The sequence below is a fragment of the Pseudophryne corroboree genome, chromosome 4 (genome assembly GCF_028390025.1).
Source record: "Pseudophryne corroboree isolate aPseCor3 chromosome 4, aPseCor3.hap2, whole genome shotgun sequence".
Lineage (NCBI taxonomy): Eukaryota > Metazoa > Chordata > Amphibia > Anura > Myobatrachidae > Pseudophryne > Pseudophryne corroboree.
The window spans coordinates 95,572,084-95,593,095 of NC_086447.1; the positions used below are offsets into that span (position 1 = coordinate 95,572,084).

A 21,012-nucleotide genomic window follows, 5' to 3' on the forward strand; every position below is an offset into this window, starting at 1 on the left:
CCCTGGAGAGGAACAAAATGGGCCATCTTGGTAAATCTGTCCACTACAACCCAGATGGTATTGTATCCTTGAGAGGGAGGAAGGTCGGAGATAAAGTCCATGGACAGGTGTGACCAAGGGCGACTAGGAACAGACAATGGTTGTAACTGACCTGCTGGAGACTGACGAGGAGTCTTGTGCTGCGCACACTTAGGACAGGATGCCACGAAATCCTTGATGTCAGCTTTCATCTTTGGCCACCAGTATGTCTCAGAGAGGAACTTGAAGGTTTTCAGAACACCGGGATGACCAGTGAACCTGGATTGATGGGCCCAAGACAGCAACTTGGGTCGGAGTTCTGGGGAAACAAAAGTCTTACCAGGAGGAGGAGCTGGGGAGACTTGAGAAGCAGCAAATACCACTGGACTCAGGATGGAATGTGGAACTGAGTCAGACGTTTCCTCTTCGGATTCCATAGATCGGGATAAGGCGTCAGCTTTAACATTTTGCGAACCTGGGCGGAAATGAAGCTTAAAGTTAAAACGTGAGAAAAACATAGCCCACCTGGACTGGCGAGGATTAAGGCACTGGGCTGCCTTTAAATATAGCAGATTTTTATGATCCGTGTAGATGTTGAACGGATGTTTGGCCCCTTCCAGGAGATACCTCCATTCCTCGAGAGCCAGTTTAATCGCCAGTAGTTCTTGATCTCCAACGGAATAGTTAGCTTCTGCAGGGAGGAATTTACGAGAATAAAATCCACAGGGGTGGATCTTCCCATCAGTTCCCTTCTGGGAGAGAACAGCTCCAACTCCAACTGTAGAGGCATCCACCTCCAACTCGAACGGTCTGTTTACATCTGGTTGGGACAGAACTGGAGCAGACATAAAGGCCAGCTTGATCTTCTGGAAGGCCGCTAAAGCCTCTTCTGACCAATTGGAATGGTCTGCCCCTTTCCGAGTTAAATTGGTAATAGGAGCGATGAGAGTGGAGAATCCCCGAATAAATTTCCTATAGTAGTTGGCAAATCCCAGGAATCGCTGAATAGACTTGAGAGAATTTGGAATGGACCAATTGGCAATGGCTTCCAACTTTGTCGGGTCCATCTGGAGATCCGATCCGGAAATTATATATCCCAGGAAGGGTATAGAGGAAACTTCAAAGGTACACTTGGATAGTTTACCGTAGAGCCGGTTCTCACGAAGACGTCGGAGGACTTCACGGACTTGTAGACGATGAGAGGGAAGATCTTGAGAGAAGATGAGGATATCATCCAGATAAACTACAAGATATTTATACAGAACGTCACGGAAAATTTCGTTCACAAAGTGCTGGAACACTGCTGGGGCATTACTCAACCCGAATGGCATTACCAGGTACTCGTAATGACCATCTCGAGTGTTAAAAGCTGTCTTCCATTCGTCACCACTCCGGATTCTGATGAGGTTGTAGGCACCGCGGAGATCTAACTTGGTGAAGATGCGGGCTCCCTTAACTCTGTCAAATAATTCGGTAATGAGTGGTAATGGATAACTATTTTTAATGGTAATGTCATTGAGACCCCGGTAGTCAATGCATGGACGCAGTCCTCCATCCTTCTTTTTAACAAAGAAGAAGCCTGCACCAGCGGGTGATGATGAAGGACGGATGAATCCCTTCTGTAAATTCTCCCTGATGTAGTCGCTCATCGCTTCAGTTTCGGGAACAGATAACGGGTAGGTACGCCCCCTAGGTGGCTTCTTGCCGGGAAGGAGATCGATGGGACAATCCCATTCTCTATGGGGCGGCAGGACATCAGCGGCTTTTTCACTGAAGACGTCAGAGAAATCTTGATAAACCGCAGGAAGACTTGACTGGGTTTTTACTTCAGTAGACTTGATAGGACAAACTTGGGCTAAACAGGACTGATGGCAATGTGAACCCCAAGAAGTAAGTTGTAACGCTGACCAGTCAAACTGTGGATTGTGTAGCTGGAGCCAGGGCATGCCCAAAACGATCTCCTGGGTGGCTTGAGGAATGATTAAGAACTTTATTAATTCTGAGTGTAGGAACCCAACTCCCAAAACCACTGGTGCAGTTTGGTGAGAGATATTCCCCTTGGAGATTTGGCTACCATCCACGGCGGTAATGTAGACTGGGTAAGAAAGTTCACATACAGGCAAGCAAAATTTATTTACCGCAGCTTGGGTGATGAAGTTTCCTGCGGCTCCACAGTCCACTAATGCAGATGCAGATTGAAGCCCAACTGAAGTCTCTAAAGTCACAGGAAGGATAAGGTCTTGATTAGAAGGAGCTTGTCTAGAAGATCCCAACTTGACTCCTCCTTTACAAGTCAGGATCTGGCGTTTCCCGAACGCACTGTGCAAGAATTAATCTGGTGACCTGCAGCCGCACAATAAAGACACAGTCTCTCACAAAGTCTTCTTGACCGCTCCTCAGGAGTTAGGCGGGACCTATTTATTTGCATAGGCTCATCAGAAGGTGGAGACTGGAACTGTACGGAAGGTATCATCCTTGATCTGCGTGGCTCACCACGAGCACGTTCATTATTGCGTTCGCGGATGCGAGAGTCCAACTTGATGCACAAGGAAATTAAATCAGACAATTGCTCAGGAAGATCGCGGGTCGCCAGTTCGTCCTTAATCCGATCAGAGAGTCCATGCCAGAAAGCTGCCACCAGGGCTTGATTGTTCCACTGAATCTCTGCGGCCAACGTCTGGAACTGGATGACATATTGTCCCATACTTCGGGTACCTTGACGAAGTTGGATTAGGTCTGCAGAAGCTGATGTTGCACGACCTGGCTCGTCAAAGATCCGTCTGAAGGTTGACACGAATTCTGCATAGTTGTTCATCAGAGGGTCAGCACGTTCCCACAGAGGAGACACCCAACTCAAAGCAGATCCAGAGAGTAGAGAGATGATGTAGGCAACCTTGGATCTTGGCGTGGGGAAATTATGTGACAACAATTCAAACTGGATTTCACATTGGTTAAGAAACCCGCGACATAACTTTGGGCTGCCATCATACTTGCTTGGCACGGGCAGGTGCAGACGTGACACTGGAGCTGATGCAGCCGGCATAGAGGAACTCACAGTACTGGCAGGTGCTGGAGTAACAGGAACTGTAGAAGTGTGTACACTAGGCAGGGATTGCTGTAGTGTATCAATCCGGGAGGACATCCCTTGCAGGAACTGGAACATCTGCTGCTGCGCAGCCTCTTGACCATCCAAACGGGAGACCAGATTTTGCAAGGCCTCTCACCCCACACTCCGTCCACCGTCCGAGTCCATCGATCCTGAACTTACTGTCAGACTTGGTTTTGTCTGTGTCCCCGGAGGGGGCGCTAGTGGGTCAGTGGAAGTAGATGGGAGAAAGCGAGGAGGCTGGATTATGTTTCTGCGCATGAGCGCAATGATATTTATTATACAGATGATTCACAAAACGGCAGCAGAAAATAACAATAAGAAATGCAAATGTCAATTGTACAGCGTGGAAGCTGAAAGTCTATGGTAACAGAAGTATGGCAAATGAATGAATGGTGACTGATGAAATGATAACCGGTAATAATGATAACAGATGAATGAACACAGATGAGTATAACTTGGCAGAGAATATTCTGGTATGGGAACCAGAGCAGATTAAAACGTGGAGCCAGCAGAGATGGTGTTGTATGGCAAACCTGGTAGCAGAGGCAGGAGTCTGACAATGTCCACAGTGCAGGTGATGAGGCACTGGCAGCAAGCAAGCTGTATCACAGGTGGAGAGATGGAACACACCTGGAGTCAGTCTCTACTGCTAGGCTGAAGCACACAGAGATGGTGGTGAGTGTGAAGCCTGTAGATGGAAGCAGGTATTGCTGGGGCTTGTAGTTCCACGGAGCTGTGAGAAGTAACCAGGAGTACAGAGTCTTAGGTAGATAGCCAGGAACACGGAACAGCAGGTAGGTATCCAGGTACACGGAGGAAACAGGAACCAGATCCTTACACATGAGTCGCAGGAGTGACACAAAGTTTAGGATGCCTGCAGACTGATCCTGCAGCTTCATATATACCCCCTGTTGCACAGTCATTGGTGGAGTGAGGAAAAGTGGGTGCGGCCAAGCACCGGATTGGCCGCCGTATGCTGACTGCTGGAGGCTGTCATGGCGGCGCCCATGCCGCGGCCCAGCGGGAACGCGGCGTGCTACACGCCCGCTGTCACAGGAGCGCTCCCAGGCCCAGGATGGCGTCTGATGGCAGAGACGCGGATGACAGATGAACGCAGGGACCCAGGACGGAGTCCGCAGCGGCGGACAGATGTCAGCTTGGTGAGTCGATTCCTGACACAGGGAGGGCGGCTGCTCTGGGGCCCACAGCTGAGAGTTACATGTGTTACATACAGTTATCACCATTGGCTGGTACAAAGGAGCCCTTACAAACTTTTGCCTTGGAGCGTGCAATACATATAGTTATGCCCCTGGACCCGCTCATTGTAGTGTGGTATAAAATGAACAGGAGGGCATTATAATGTTACATAATATGAACTGGAGCACTATAATGTGGCACAATATGAACTGGGGCACTATCGTGTGGTTGGAGCGGATTTTCATACTGGGTTTTACAGTATTCTGATGCGGGATACGTACTAATTGCCAGCGGACGGGATCCCAGCTGTCATGATCCCGACAGCGAGATCCCGTCTGCCAGATTGCCGGCAGCAGGGCGGGCGCTAGGAAGCCCCTCGCTGCACTCGCCACAGGTTAGAGTCTTCCTCTATGGGTGTCATGGACATCCACAGATGGAGAATAGCCTGTGGCGTTGGTATTGTGACCGCCGGGATCCCGACTGGCGGCATTGTAACCGCGTCTCTCTGATGCAGATGGAGCACATGTTACTGCTGCTAAAGACTGAACCGTTTGTAGGGACAGGTTGGGTGTATCCAGTGCATTCCCATAACTGCGGAGGAGGTGCCTGAGTGTGTCGTGGCTTTGCTATTAAGTGCATGAATAAGGTTTCATTCTATGGGACAGGATAGTGTAAGTGAGATACAGTGAGAGCACATTTCCAGGGTCTGTCACTGCTCTGCAGGAAGGTGCACAGAACTGAATGCTCAGCCGCCTTGGAGGTCTCAGTCCGTTTCCAATTTTTATCAGTCACATTTCGCACCTCACAGTTCAACCGAGATATCGCATAATCTCAAGCCCTTCCTTTGAAGTGGCAGTGATGTAGGCAGCTGACATATTTGACATGACAGAAATAAAGGTGCCATTCCACAAAATTCAACATGGCTGTTCTGTCTTTGGAAATCATGATAAACATTTTTTTTTTTTGAAAGCCCCATGTGATCTGTTATTTCAATGGCCATGGCACAGGGCAAAATCATTTTCATGGAGCAGTGCCGCTTGGTTTGCAGAAGTGAGCCTAGCTTTCTACCAATGTGCATGGTTCTACAAAGTAAGATGAGGGCATTTGCTGTGGAGCAGACGTTCCCACCTTCTCTCAAGGTCTCACTAATCCAAAGGCTAAATATAGTATTAATGGCACTATACTGGAAACTACTGAGGAGGAAAGGGATCTAGGAGTCACTATTTCAGGTGACTTAAAGGCAGGTAAGCAATGTAACAAGGCAATGAGGAAGGCTAGTCAGATGCTGGGCTGCATTGGGAGAGGAATCAGCAGCAGAAAGAAGTAATAAGGCCCCTGTATAGGTCATTGGTACGGTCTCATCTAGAATACTGTGTTCAATTCTGGAGGCCATATCTTCAGAAGAATATTACTACATTAGAGACAAAGAAGGGCAACTAAAATGGTGCATGGCCTACATCACAAAACATACCCAGAAAGACTAAAAAATCTCTATGTATAGTTTGGAGCAGAGAAGGGAAAGGGGGGACATGATAGAAACTTTCACATAAATCAAGGGTTTTAACAAAGTCCAGGAGGGAAACATTCTCCAAATGAAGAGAAGCAATAGGACACGAGGACATGCACTGAGACTGGAGGGAGGCAGGTTCAGGGGAAATTTGAGGAAAAATTATTTCACAGAAAGGGTAGTGGACAAGTGGAATAGCCTCCCATCAGAGGTGGCAGAGGCTAAGACAGTAGAGAAATGTAAACATGCATGGGATAGACATAAGGATATCCTTAAAAAGAAATAAGGATCAAATAAGGTTTGAGATAAAAATATGGTAATAAAAGGGGCAGACTAAATGGGCCATGTTGTTCTTATCTGCCGTCATATTCTATGTTTCTCATGGCTGGAGTTGGGCGGAGTGGAGACATTTCTTACATATGGCCTAATTTGGAGATGTATGTAAATCTCTGATGTTTTTAGATCTGTGCATGCACAGAAGCCGCACTGGGTGTGTGCAGATCTGAGGCTGCAATGCCGCTCGCAGTACACGAAACGCCGCGGCATGATTGATGCTGGCATTTGAGGCGGTGGAAGACAGCATTACAGAGGCTTCACTGGCTTCAATGGCGTGATTTTACCGGACATCCTGCGAGTTACTCAGATATCCGATGGTCACGCAGTTGATCTGATGCCGCATCTTCGGACGAGGCAGCAGACCACGGAAGCCTACAGTCGGTGTCTTTAAACTCAAGATGCCTATTTTCACATCGCCGCTGCGTACAAAGACTCCGTGATGCTGCAATTAGCGTCCACCCCAGTCCCAAAGTACGGTGTATGTGCAACTGTGCTCACAGTTTTCCAGAGCGAGGATTTAATTTTGCAATATATTAAATGGGATTAATACATTGAGAGGGTAGATTGCTGGCTGTGCAAATGGGCAACAGGCCTCTCTAGGAATGACTGGATAAATAGCAAAGAAATGACAGAGATCGTCTATTTACTAAGCTTTGGATGGAGATAAAGTGGATGGAGATAAAGTACCAGCTAATCAGCTCCTAACTGACATTTTTCAAATGCAGCCTGTGACATAGCAGTTAGGAGCTGATTAGCTGGTACTTTATCTCGGTCCTCTTTATCTCCATCCAAGGCTTAGTAGATAGACCCCAATGTCTCTCCTTCCCATTACACACTAACAGAGAAGCGTATTCCCAGGCACACTTTGCGCAGCAGAAAACAAATCGCCATATCGCCAATGTTCCGTCACTGAAGAGTAGTTTAAGCCATAACTAATGCTACATTTAGCAGGACTGAACAGTTTCAGTTGATGAAAGTGGTGTTACTCTAGTGCAGTGGTCGCCAACTCTGCACCGCTTTTTCAGAAGCTCAATGCGGCGGCGGCACTGAGTGCATATATTAATATGGTGCCGACCGTCAGCCAATCAGAGCACGCGCGCCGGCTGCTGATTGGCTGGCGTTCCGCACCATATTTCGCGGTGCGCGGAAGGAGACGTCAGCGCCGGTCGGAGCAGGAGACTGAGGCACACCACGCGCTGTGCTAGTGCTGGGCTCTCCTCTCCTCATCTCCTCCCCAGACGCACATAAGTGAGCGGCAGCTGCGGGGTCGTATCTGGCACTGCAGGGGGGGGGGGGGGCATTATTTGTGTATCTGGCACTGCAGGGGGGGCATTATTTGTGTATCTGGCACTGCAGGGGGGGCATTATTTGTGTATCTGGCACTGCAGGAGGGGACATTATTTGTGTATCTGGCACTGCAGGGGGGGCATTATTTGTGTATCTGGCACTGCAGGAGGGGACATTATTTGTGTATCTGGCACTGCAGGGGGGGCATTATTTGTGTATCTGGCACTGCAGGGGGGGGCATTATTTGTGTATCTTGCACTGCAGGGGGGGCATTATTTGTGTATCTGGCACTGCAGGGGGGGCATTATTTGTGTATCCGGCACTGCAGGGGGGGCATTATTTGTGTATCTGGCACTGCAGGGGGGGAAATTATTTGTGTATCTGGCACTGCAGGGGGGGCATTATTTGTGTATCTGGCACTGCAGGGTGGAATTATTTGTGTATCTGGCACTGCAGGGGGGGCATTATTTGTGTTTCTGGCACTGCAGGGGGGGCATTATTTGTGTATCTGGCACTGCTGGGGGGCATTATTTGTGTATCTAGCACTGCAGGAGGGGACATTATTTGTGTATGTGGCACTGCAGGGGAGGCATTATTTGTGTATCTGGCACTGCAGGGGGGGGGGGGCATTATTTGTGTATCTGGCACTGCAGGGGGGGCATTATTTGTGTATCTGGCACTGCAGGGGGGGCATTATTTGTGTATCTGGCACTGCAGGGGGGGCATTATTTGTGTATCTGGCACTGCAGGGGGGGCAATATTTGTGTATCTGGCACTGCAGGGGGGGCATTATTTGTGTATCTGGCACTGCAGGGGGGGGGGCATTATTTGTGTATCTGGCACTGCTGGGGGACATTACTTGTGTATCTGGCACTGCAGGGGGGCATTATTTGTGTATCTGGCACTGTAGGAGGGCATTATTTGTGTTTCTGGCACTGCAGGGGGGGCATTATTTGTGTATCTGGCACTGCTGGGGGGCATTATTTGTGTATCTAGCACTGCAGGAGGGGACATTATTTGTGTATGTGGCACTGCAGGGGGGGCATTATTTGTGTATCTGGCACTGCAGGAGGGGACGTTATTTGTGTATCTGGCACTGCAGGAGGGGACATTATTTGTGTATCTGGCACTGCTGGGGGACATTACTTGTGTATCTGGCACTGTAGGGGGGCATTATTTGTGTATCTGGCACTGCAGGAGGGGTCATTATTTGTGTATCTGGCACTGCTGGGGGACATTACTTGTGTATCTGGCACTGTAGGGGGGCATTATTTGTGTATCTGGCACTGCAGGGGGGGGGGGGGCATTATTTGTGTATCTGGCACTGCTGGGGACATTATTTGCACTGCTGGGGGACATTATTTGTGTATCTGGCACTGCTGGGGACATTCTTTGTGTAAATGGCACTGCAGTGGGGGACATTACTTGTGTATCTGGCACTGCTGGGGACATTATTTGTGTAAATGGCACTGCAGTGGGGGGCATTATTTGTGTATCTGGCACTGCAGTGGGGGACATTACTTGTGTATCTGGCACTGCAGTGGAGGACATTACTTGTGTTTCTGGCACTGCAGTGGGGGACATTACTTGTGTATCTGGCACTGCAGTGGGGGACATTACTTGTGTATCTGGCACTGAAGTGGGGGCATTATTTGTGTATCTGGCACTGCTGGGGGACATTATTTGTGTATCTGGCACTGCTGGGGGGCATTATTTGTGTATCTGGCACTGCAGGGGGGGGGAATTATTTGTGTATCTGGCACTGCAGGGGTGGCATTATTTGTGTATCTGGCACTGCAGGAGGGGACATTATTTGTGTATCTGGCAATGCTGGGGGACATTACTTGTGTATCTGGCACTGCAGGGGGGGCATTATTTGTGTATCTGGCACTGCAGGGGGGGGGCATTATTTGTGTATCTGGCACTGTAGGGGGGCATTATTTGTGTATCTGGCACTGCAGGAGGGGGCATTATTTGTGTATCTGGCACTGCTGGGGGACATAACTTGTGTATCTGGCACTGCGGGGGGGCATTATTTGTGTATCTGGCACTGCAGGAGGGGACATTATTTGTGTATCTTGCACTGCAGGGGGGGGGGCATTATTTGTGTATCTGGCACTGTAGGGGGGGGGGCATTATTTGTGTATCTGGCACTGCTGGGGACATTACTTGTGTATCTTGCACTGCAGGGGGGGGCATTATTTGTGTATCTGGCACTGTAGGGGGGGGGCATTATTTGTGTATCTGGCACTGCTGGGGACATTATTTGTGTATCTGGCACTGCTGGGGACATTATTTGTGTATCTGGCACTGCTGGGGGGCATTATTTGTGTATCTGGCACTGCTGGGGGGCATTATTTGTGTATCTGGCACTGCTGGGGACATTATTTGTGTATCTGGCACTGCTGGGGGACATTACTTGTGTATCTGGCACTGCTGGGGGACATTACTTGTGTATCTGGCACTGCTGGGGGACATTACTTGTGTATCTGGCACTGCTGGGGGACATTACTTGTGTATCTGGCACTGCTGGGGGACATTACTTGTGTATCTGGCACTGCTGGGGGGGCATTACTGTTGCGAGGACACACCCACTTTTCCGAGGCCACACCCACTTTCACAGGAATGCGCGCGCATTGGGGGGTGGGGGTAGCTCTTCCAGATCTTTTATTTTCCAAAAGTAGCTCACACCCCAAATAAGGTTGGAGACCACTGCTCTAGTGGGAGGAGGCTGGACTTATTATTGGCTACATATCCAGGGCACGCCTTGAATGACGTCTAAGTTTACAGGGTTGGAAAAACATTGGATCAGGTCAGTCAGTATGGAAAACTGCGCTTGTCAATTTGGGCGTCTGCGTTGCAAAGTCACTAGAAAATTAGGAGTCAACATTGTATTGCCCCAGAGATCAGATTGGGGGACTACACTACTCTAAAGCCAGGAGAGATGTGGGGGTCTGCAAAGATCTATGGTCTGCCTTATGTACTATGTATGGGACCTGGCTTCTGTCTTTGGTAAATTACTTGAAGGAATTCTGAGCGATTTGGAAACATAATGTAAAACAAGGCACAGAATAAAATCTCTTCACAGCTGCTTGGGATTGACTTGGCCTTTTACCTGAAAGGTAGATGTTGTCACCGGCACTCACGACGCTGAAGAATTCACGGTCATAGAAGGGCAGGCTGGCCAGCGGGTACCATTTATTGATTTGTGGATTTAAACAAGTGACAGCTGTCAGCGTCCTCTGGTTCATTCCTGTCATTTGCCGACCCCCAACCAGGACAATCACTTCTGCCACACCTACAAACCAGGGGGGCAAAATACACAGAGCTTTAGAGATAATAAAAAGAGCAAGTATTAGGAAGTCAAGTACTCTACTAGCTATTCTTTTAGAAATAGTTAAGGCAAGGAAATGATTGAATTGTCATATAAACCCATTTTGGCCATTTAAAAACTATGCGAGAAACACCGTAACCCAACCGATGGCAGAACTCCCTTTTTACCAAATACTTATGGCACTATTATACATGGGCAGAATGACCAATCAGAGGGTAAGCTGAGGGCCACACAGCACGACAATTGTCAGTAATCTCAGGGCCCCATACAGCCTAATTATCAAGGTCCCCCAGCTCTGCAAAGTCCTAACAGATACTCTAATGTTAGAGATGCTGATCAACTAGAAAATCAGTTCATACTGAAATCAATAGTAAATGAGTATTTGTTATTCAAAAGTACACTTGAATTGCCCACTTTAAATCCTAAAATGGTTGTGGATTCCAGCTACCTGTAGAGAGACAGCCACTAAACCACTGAACATTTGATACTATTGAAGGTTGACTCTGTCTTAGCGAAGTCCTCTCAGCACCGAACCCCATATTTCCTTCCTAAGCCTGTTCTATTTTTAAAGTGTATGGGTGGAACTACCAAGTTGTGGGCCCAGGTGCAGGATGAGAATGAGTAATTACGACGGTGTGACATCATTATATCTCCTTCCCCACCAACTGCAGCAGCCAGCTAGGCCAACAGCCAGAAGAGCCGCCCACATCACTCGTGGTGATACTGTTATACCTCTGAACGGAGTTGTCTCTACATAGGACATATCCGCCGAACCAGCAACGGGCCCCTGAGTCCCTATCGTCTAAAGTTCTGCTGCTGCATATGTCCCACACACAGTGCAGGCTATCATTTTGAGTGTGTTAACGGACGATGAGTTTGACCACCTTCTGTACCTGCTGATAGCCTTGGCCTTGTGCGTGGCGTCTGCATCTCTTGCCGGGCGTGAGGAAGCATGTGATATCTCTTCGCCTCATTGACTAAATCCCGGCAAGCCTCTGACGACTTTATCAGCTCCTCATTGTCAACAACATTGAGCAGATAGCTTGGATGGATGAAGGGGAGGCGGACGACGGCCAACAATTCAGCGGAATGCTGCAAAAGGAGGACACAAAACGCGTAGAGTGTTAAACTTTATCTGAGATAGCAGCTCCTTTCCTCTTTTGGTCCTGCAACAAAGAATTTGTTCGATTACAAAGGACTTGAATTTGAATGGCCCATGAAAGCAAGAACGGCACAGCAGGTTTACTAACTTCCATTCAGAGAGGAAGGGTATCGCATGTAATTCACATTACAACGGCAATTACATTCAGTTTTAACAAAAGGGTCAATGAAAGGCAAGAGAAGATAGTAACTGGACGGTGTAGTCTGTTATCCAAAGAGAAGCACAAAAGAACAGACATTTTGATAGTCAAAGGTCGATTCTTGCTACACTTATGTACAAGTGGACATTTCCAGGAATATGTTTAGAACTTAAAATATGGAAAAAGTGAATTTTTGACACAATTTTGTGAAATATATAGATATTATGTTTTGAAACTAATATATACAATTTGTTTTCCCACAACAACTGAGAAGTACATGAAGTTTGTCAAATAATTTGGACACTAGGTGGCGCTATTCTATTGCCATTTACAATTGATATTCCTTGGCAGAGCATCTGAAATAGCAATGCTTAATATAACATGTACATATAAACACACATAAAATGCAGGCTTGCTTTCAGATTAACACATGCCTATCTAATTTAATAAACATTGAAAAATGCATTGAAAAGAAAAACAACAGAATAAAATATGTATACCGTATAACAAAGAGCAGTTAGAAACTTTTAAGATCCTCGAACCCCTATGACATAAACATATCAGTCTGTAACCATAAAGGAAGCATTTTACCAATGCACATCAGACGTCCTGTTTGAGAAACGGGTACAGTGCACAAAGGTTCTGGTGCAGAGATGTACACATAGCCATTCTACTGTGTAAAAAAAATTGGGTATCGACCAGTGGCGCGGCTGAGGAGGAGGGAACCGCTTTCCACAGGCAAGCCCTTTCCAGCTCCCCCTCGTGACCCCCCTGTATTAGAATGGACACACCCACTTTTTATGCCACCCCCCCACATTCATTAACGGTGCCCGGTACGGCTCTTTACGCCCCTATTTGAGACAGCGGTTGCAGTGAGGATTTATTTGCAAAGTGATTAAAATTCTGGGAGCATCTGGGGCGGTTGGTGGGAGTGGCGGCAAAAACGCAGGTGTATCGTGACCGTTTGGGGTGTGTCTCATCCTGTGACTGCATTCCCGTCCACAGCTGCAATGGTTCCAGTGTTTTATTTTCTGCAGCCATGTTGCGCACCCATAGAGCTCAGAAGTTCGATGATCGAATGACCTGGGACCACACATACGCAATGGATTTGCGTACATCTCTGAATCAGGCCATTTGTAAGAAGCTGCTGGAACTCGCAAAGCCACCTGTGGGCATCTCAATACAAATCCAGGGATCTGCGTATTTAAATATTTTCCCCCAGACGCTTCACACACAATCCCAGCTGCAGCCACATTAGTGTACACCTCTGATCAGGCCCATAGTTCAGTCGCGTCATAGGTGCTTCAGTGTTTATTTGTGAATATTACAAGATCACTGCAGCGTTTAACGTGATTACAGCTCTTTAAATATTTACTGGGGTTTACAGAGGACTTCAATTTATTAGCATATAATGCCCTCCAGACAGTTTTACTCAACAGTCTCTGTCACGCTTTCTTCTTTGCTATTTAGCCTGTTCCATTTCGCTACACAGACAAGGTTATTCAGTGATAGCGCTCATAGGTACAGAGCTGCATTAAAGCCTATCAGCCAATCAGCAATTATCTTCTATCTGACTATTGCAAGTTGGACAGTGAAAGCTAATGAGTGATTGGTTGGCAGGATTTTAGTGCAGAGTTGCATCTTCGAGTAATATTAAGGAATAAATCTCACAGTCCACACAAGGAGTAAAGTGAATCTGGATGTCCTGTGACCCTCATGATAAAATGAGTATATAAACTACATGGGCGGTCATAAATGGAAGTAGTTTGGACTTTGATAAGGCCATACTAGCGCATTTCGCCATAAATCGTGTCATCAAGCCCTCTCCACTTCACAAGGGAAATTAAATGTAAGTAGGATGGTGCCAAGCTTTACCGGTAGAACATCCCAGAAATTCAGGAGGCTCCCAAGTGTTCCAGGAGCGCAGGCAAGTGCTTAAGAGCAAACAATGAGACTCAGTGGAAATCTACCGTAAAAAAACTTTTTTGCCTAACGTAAAATATTTTAAAAAGTGGACAAACCCATCTTAATTTATTTTGCCCCCTCCCACCAAGCGGGGGGTCCCCGTGCTAGCTGAAGCCAGAATGCCGTTGCGGTGCTGCAAGCTGGCAAAGATGACTTGCCTTACTGCGGCAGGGATTAGCCTCAATGTCTGGTAGCAGTATATGCACTGCTAAATTAATGGTGAAGGATGGTAATGAAGCAAATTGTGGCAGGGCAAATTGTAGGGCAAAAATACACCCTGTTCCAACCCTGCCCCCTGAGTACAGAGACAGGGCCTCCGGGATCAAGAAGAAGCCAAAGGTGTTTTCTGTTGATGGTGGATATAAAAAATATATACATCGTAAAACTTGTTTTAAATAAATAAGTGATAAATAACCACTCTATAAACACTAGTGTACAATATAAGATGGCTCATATAAAGGAACGGGATACGTACTATTTGCTGACGGACAGGATGCTGGCTGTCATGATCCCGACAGTGGGATTCTGTCCGCCAGAATGCCGGCAGCAGGATGAGCTCTAGAAAGCCCCTTGCGGGCTCGCTGCGCTCGCCATAGGTTATATTCTCCTTTTATGGGTGTCGTGGACGGGATGCAGTCACATAACCGGCAGTCAGGATGCCAACACCGTGATCCTGATCGCTTGCAACGGACGGCATGCTGACACACAGGGACTATTCCCACTTGACACCCATAGAGTGGGAATAGAACCTGTGGCGAGCCACCCAGCCCTCAAGGGGCTCTGTTGCGCTCGCCTGCTGGCATTCTGGCGGCCGGGATCCTGGGGTCGGTATGCTGACCACTAACCACTATCTTTGGTGATGTGCCAATCTGCAGTGGTGGCAACCGGAGGGAGGGCAGAGAATAGGGAGCAGAAGCTGCGGTGGGATCTGAGACTACAGAGCCAGCTGGAGCAGTGGAGGAATGCAGGTAGAGAACGTCTCTTCCCTGAGGTAAAAAGGCACGTATAGAGATTGCGTTATGTACAGTATCTGGAAAAAGATAAAAGAAGCCGCTGTGTCTCCTGTACATATATGCCAGGGATACTTATCATTTGCGGTTACCATCTGGTTGTTTTCAGAGAATATGCCGCAAATATAAATTGATAAATAGGCTCCACTGGGTCTTACACATTTATATGGAAGCACTACATATACATCAGCCTAGAGTGTCTGATTAGTCATTCCCAGAGGATACTGCAAGCAGCAGGGACATTTTAAGAGAGGAGGGGACCCGCATGCAGCCTCCGTCGCAGGCCCCCTACTCTCCAGCAGCTAGTAGACTCTGCATAAAGCCAGAGTCTATTGCGCATGCGTAGGTCTCCGGGAACATGGCGCCTGCGCATTGTTCCCGGAGACATCTCCAGTGTGCATGTGCAAATCATTTGGAAATGACCGCGGCAGCCATTTTCCAAGTGATTTGTGTCCGCACTGCAGTCCCGGCACCGTGGGACTTTGGTGGGGGAAGTACGTATACACTATGGGTGCAGTGTGTGGGCTCCCCTTCACCTAGGGGCCCGAGTACACCGCACCCATTATAGAAACGCCTATGGCGGGTTGGGGTCGGGAGACCGACGCTGGGATCACGGCTTTTAGATAGCGGTGGGCAAGCGCACAGAAGCCCCTTGCAGTCATGGTGCGCTCCCACAGGCTCTATGCCCACTCTATGGGTGACGTGGACACACGCGAGTGGGAATAGTCCCTGTTAGTCGGCATACCGACTGTCGGGCTATTCATCACCATTCGGGATCCCGGCATCGGTATTGTGATCGGTCACATAACCGCATCCCCCCATAGCAGGCAGGCTCATGGCCACCTTTTACAGCAAAAGACTGATAACAGAGAACACTAGCTCATGCTCTACTGCAGACTGTTTTATATAGTAACTGAAATGCCGAGTCCATATGATATACAGTAGTAGTCTGCTGGAGAATCCAGATATAATGTATCAGATGAGTATAAAAACATCATTTCTCTTCTCCTATTTTTGCTAAAACGGACAGACAGCAAAATTCTGTGTCATTTCATCATTTGGAAAAGTGGGCAACTCTTACAGCAGAGGTATATATATGTATATATATATATATATATATATATATATATATATATATTTATTTATTTATTTATTTATTTATTTATTAGTGAAATTTTTCGTGTTTTGGTTTTGGATTCGGTGCCGCGGCGGCCAAGTTTTGGATTCGGACGTGTTTTGGCAAAACCTCCCTTAAAATTTTTTGTCGGATGTGTTTTGGATTCAGGTGTTTTTTTTCAAAAACCCCTCAAAAACAGCATAAATCATAGAATTTGGGAGTAATTTTGATCCCATAGTATTATTAACCTCAATAACCATAATTTCCACTCATTTCCAGTCTATTCTGAACACCTCACAATATTGTTTTTAGGCCAAAAGATTGCACCGAGGTCGCTGGATGCCTAAGCTAAGCGACACAAGTGTGCGGCACAAACACCTGGCCCATCTAGGAGTGGCACTGCAGTGTCAGACAGGATGGCACTTAAAAAAATTGGCCCCAAACATCACATGATGCAAAGATAAAAAAAAAAAAAAAAAAAAGAGGTGCAAGATGGAATTGTCCTTGGGCCCTCTCACCCACCCTTATGTTGTATAAACAGGACATGCACACTTTAACAAACCCATAATTTCAGCGACAGGCTCTGCCACACGACTGTGGCTGAAATGACTGGTTGGTTTGGGCCCCCACCAAAAAAGAAGCAATCAATCTCTCCTTGCACAAACTGGCTCTACAGAGGCAAGATGTCCACCTCCTCCTCATCGTCCGATTCCTCACCCCTTTCACTGTGTACATCCCCCTCCTCACAGAGTATTAATTCGTCCCCACTGGAATCCACCATCACAGGTCCCTGTGTACTTTCTGGAGGCAATTGCTGGTAAATGTCTCCACAGAGGAATTGATTATAATTCATTTTGATGAACATCATCTTCTCCACATTTTGTGGAAGTAACCTCATACGCCGATCGCTGACAAGGTGACTGGCTGCACTAAACACTCTTTCGGAGTACACACTGGAGGGGGGGCAACTTAGGTAAAATAAAACCAGTTTGTGCAAGGGCCTCCAAATTGCTTCTTTTTCCTGCCAGTATACGTACGGACTGTCTGACATGCCTACTTGGATGCTGTCACTCATATAATCCTCCACCATTCCTTCAATAGTGACAGAATCATATGCAGTGACAGTAGACAACATGTCAGTAATCGTTAGCAGGTCCTTCAGTCCAGACCAGATGTCAGCTATCGCTCCTGACTGCCCTGCATCACCGCCAGCGGGTGGTTTTGGAAATGTTATCCTTTTCCTGACAGCTCCAGTGGCGGTATAAAATGAAGCAGCCACCTCTTCCCGTCCAGTGTTGGGAAGGTCAGGCATCGCAACCGACACAATTGGACTCTCCTTGGGGATTTGTGATTTAGAAGAACGCACAGTTCTTTGCTCTGCTTTTGCCAGCTTAACTCTTTTCATTTTTCTAGCGAGAGGATGAGGGCTTCCATCCTCATGTGAAGCTGACCCACTAGTCATGAGGAACATAGGAGAGGGCCTTAGCCGTTCCTTGCCACTCCGTGTCGTAAATGGCATATTGGCAAGTTTACGCTTCTCCTCAGACGCTTTTAATTTAGATTTTTGGGTCATTTTACTGAACTTTTGTTTTTTTGGATTTTACATGCTCTCTACTATGACATTGGGCATCGGCCTTGGCAGATGACGTTGATGGCATTTCATAATCTCTGCCATGACTAGTGGCAGCAGCTTCAGCACTAGGTGGAAGTGGATCTTGATCTCTCCCTATTTTACCCTCCACATTTTTGTTGTCCATTTTTTAATGTGTGGAATTATATGCGAGTAATATATCTGGAATTAGACGGCAGTAATGTCTGGAATTAGATACCACTAGATAGATACCAGATACCACTGTGACTGGAATGATGATGACCTATGCACAGTAACAGGACATACCACAGCACCCTACAGCAGCAAGATGCAGCACAAGACACTGGACTTTTAGTCACCACAATGCAGCACTGACACTGAGCACAGATATTAAGCACAGTTCAGGATACTAGAAGTGACACGGAGCTGCAAGATACAGCAATGGCCTACAGTACTACTATATACTGGTCCCCACAATGCAGCACAGATATTGAGCACTGATCAGGATACTAGAACTGAGTCTGACACGGAGCTGCAAGATACAGCAATGGCCTACAGTACGGTACTACTATATATACTGGTGGTCATCACAATGCAGCACTGTACTACTATATATACTGGTCACCACAATGCAGCACAGATATTGAGCACTGATCAGGAGAATAGAACGGAGTCTGACAGGGAGCTGCAAGATACAGCAATGGACTACTGTACTGTACTACTATATACTGGTGGTCACCACAATGCAGCACTGTACTGCTATATACTGGTCACCACAATGCAGCACAGATATTGAGCACTGATCAGGATACTAGAACTGTGTCTGACACGGAGCTGCAAGATACAGCAATGGCCTTCTGTACTGTACTACTATATATACTGGTGGTCACCACAATGCAGCACACTGAGCACAGATATTGAGCTTTTCAGGCAGAGAACATAGCGACGTCCTCTCCGCTCAATCGACAATGCACGAGTAAAAATGGCGGCGACGCGCGGCTCTTTATATGGAATCCGAATCTCACGAGAATCCGACAGCGGGATGATGACGTTCTCCCCCGTTTGAGTTTCGCGTATTAGGCGGGAAAAACCGAGGCTGCCTCGGACCCGTGTAAACCACGTGAAGTTCGGGGGGGTTAGGATCTCGACGAATCGAACCCGCTCATCTCTAATATATATATATATATATATATATATATGTATATTTCAAATGTGGGAATAAGGGTCCAAGCGACCAATGGTGTCTAACAAAAAGTCTTTTCTGAAGAAAGCTATTTATAGGATAAAAAAAAAGATATGGTGTGTCGAAGTCAAAAATATTACATAGAAAGAACATACAAACTCTACACACATATAAGTCGCTATACTTGCAAATACGCGCAGCGAGCACAGCAATATATGGTAACACACGCATTTACACGGACATGCCACAGAGATGGATTCGACACTTATTTCATACAGTACATAATTATAATAATATCAAGCGCCAGACATCATGATGATTTAAAATTATATAATGAAGTAGTATTATTTGAACGAAGCAAGATACACCTGTCATATTTGGTTTTTAAGCAACCAGATTAATGTGTAGATTCATTTGATACTTGTTATTAAGTTGTAGGACATTGCAACAAACAGTTATGAATAAATGTTTGAAAGCTAAAATCACTCTTATTAGTACAATGGACAGGAAACTAAGGCCAGCCCCTTTTGATGTCCGATTTGGCTGAACCTGTTTAGAATATACACAGACTAGTGACTCATCATGAATGAGAAAGTTCCCTCCCCAAAAAAACTAGATAACACATTGCAGAGACACACAGTTTCTCAGTTGCTGTTCTGTCCCAGATGATGATGGAGATGCTGTCTGCCCAGTTCCTGCATGATTTTACAGAGAGAGAGAGAGTGATATGGAGAGACTTTTATACGAGAAAGATATGGTAATTGTATCACTGGCCTGTAACTGTATGTATTAACTGCTTACTGTATGGGTTGTAACCATGTAACAATAGGTATACTGTACATTGTAATATATTGAATCCATATCCTTTTAATAACAAATATATACATCAATGAGCTTTGGAACTCAGATAATGTATGGGTGTATTGTTTTATCATATGGGATGCAGTGTTTTGCTATGTATAGCGCACATTCATGGCACATGGTAATAAGAGGTGCAGGCGTTTACAATATATATTAGAGCGGGCATTTTAAATATTTGTGAGAAAGCAATTTGGTATTTACAGGTGGTAAATGAAACATTAAAAGAAATTTATTATATATATAAAACACATTTTGAAAAACTATCTTTCAATACATCTAGAAAACAGACCAGATGGAGAAAGTACATATGGAGAAAAGATAAATATATATCCGAAGAACACATTTAAAATGTATTTCTTTAAAAAAAATGTATAATAAAAATAAAAATAGAGAGCTAATCTTAAAATGGAGAGTCAGCATGAGAGAACACCCAACGCGTTTCGTCGGTCAGACTTCATCAAGGGACCCCTTGATGAAGTCTGACCGACGAAACGCTTATGGAAGCTCCTGAAGAGTTTTCTGCATTTATTTTATATGTTTGTTATTTTCTGGCAGGGCTGGTTGGCTCCAGCCTGCCTGCTTCGTGGGACTTGGGAGGGGGGGGGGGGGGGGGAATCTGGAACTGCCCAACCTCTTGAAGGGTTAATGGTCCCGTTCCCCGCTGACAGGACACTGGGCTCCTGAGGGAACTATTCGCAAGCCCCACCACGGTAAGCGTACATTCCCGCAGCACACCGCCACCCCTAACAGAGCCAGAAGAGTGAAGAGTGGTGAGTACTAAGTCGGCGTCTCGGTTAGCAGGGCGCCGCCCATTGTGGCGGCATGAGGGATGGCTCCTAACCGGGGCAGAATGCGTCTCCAGACACAGTACACAGCTGCGTCTCAGTACACTGTACACAGTACCCACACTGGCAAAAACAGCCTTAAAACGGTTTTCTCTCCATTTTAAGTACCAGATTACCTCAGCCAGTATAAAATAAGCGGGAAGACCACGCGCCATTGAAGGGGTGGGACCTTCACTATGAGAGTATCCAGTAGCTCACCAGTGCCATTTTCCCGCTGCAGTGGACACAGACGCTAACTGACAGGGACACGCAGCTCCTCCAGAGAGACTCCAGATTACATCAGCGGTACCAGGGAATCATAGCAGGGGGGTGAGAGAGCAGCTGATTGGTTGCCATAGGCAACTTCTCCAC

General features: G+C 46.6%; 1 protein-coding gene across 7 annotated transcripts in view; it reads right to left on the reverse strand.

Moving 5' to 3' along the window:
* The window catches only part of KLHL29 (kelch like family member 29), a 1,368,521-nt gene that overhangs the window by 114,816 nt on the left and 1,232,693 nt on the right, over positions 1 to 21,012 (reverse strand). For all 7 annotated transcript variants that reach the window (XM_063915305.1, XM_063915307.1, XM_063915304.1 and 4 more), the window contains 2 exons: positions 11,682 to 11,880; positions 10,570 to 10,752 (listed from right to left, as the gene is read on the reverse strand). In XM_063915305.1, coding sequence (XP_063771375.1) covers positions 10,570 to 10,752; positions 11,682 to 11,880 — 382 coding nt within the window. The remainder of the gene's footprint in view (positions 1 to 10,569; positions 10,753 to 11,681; positions 11,881 to 21,012) is intronic.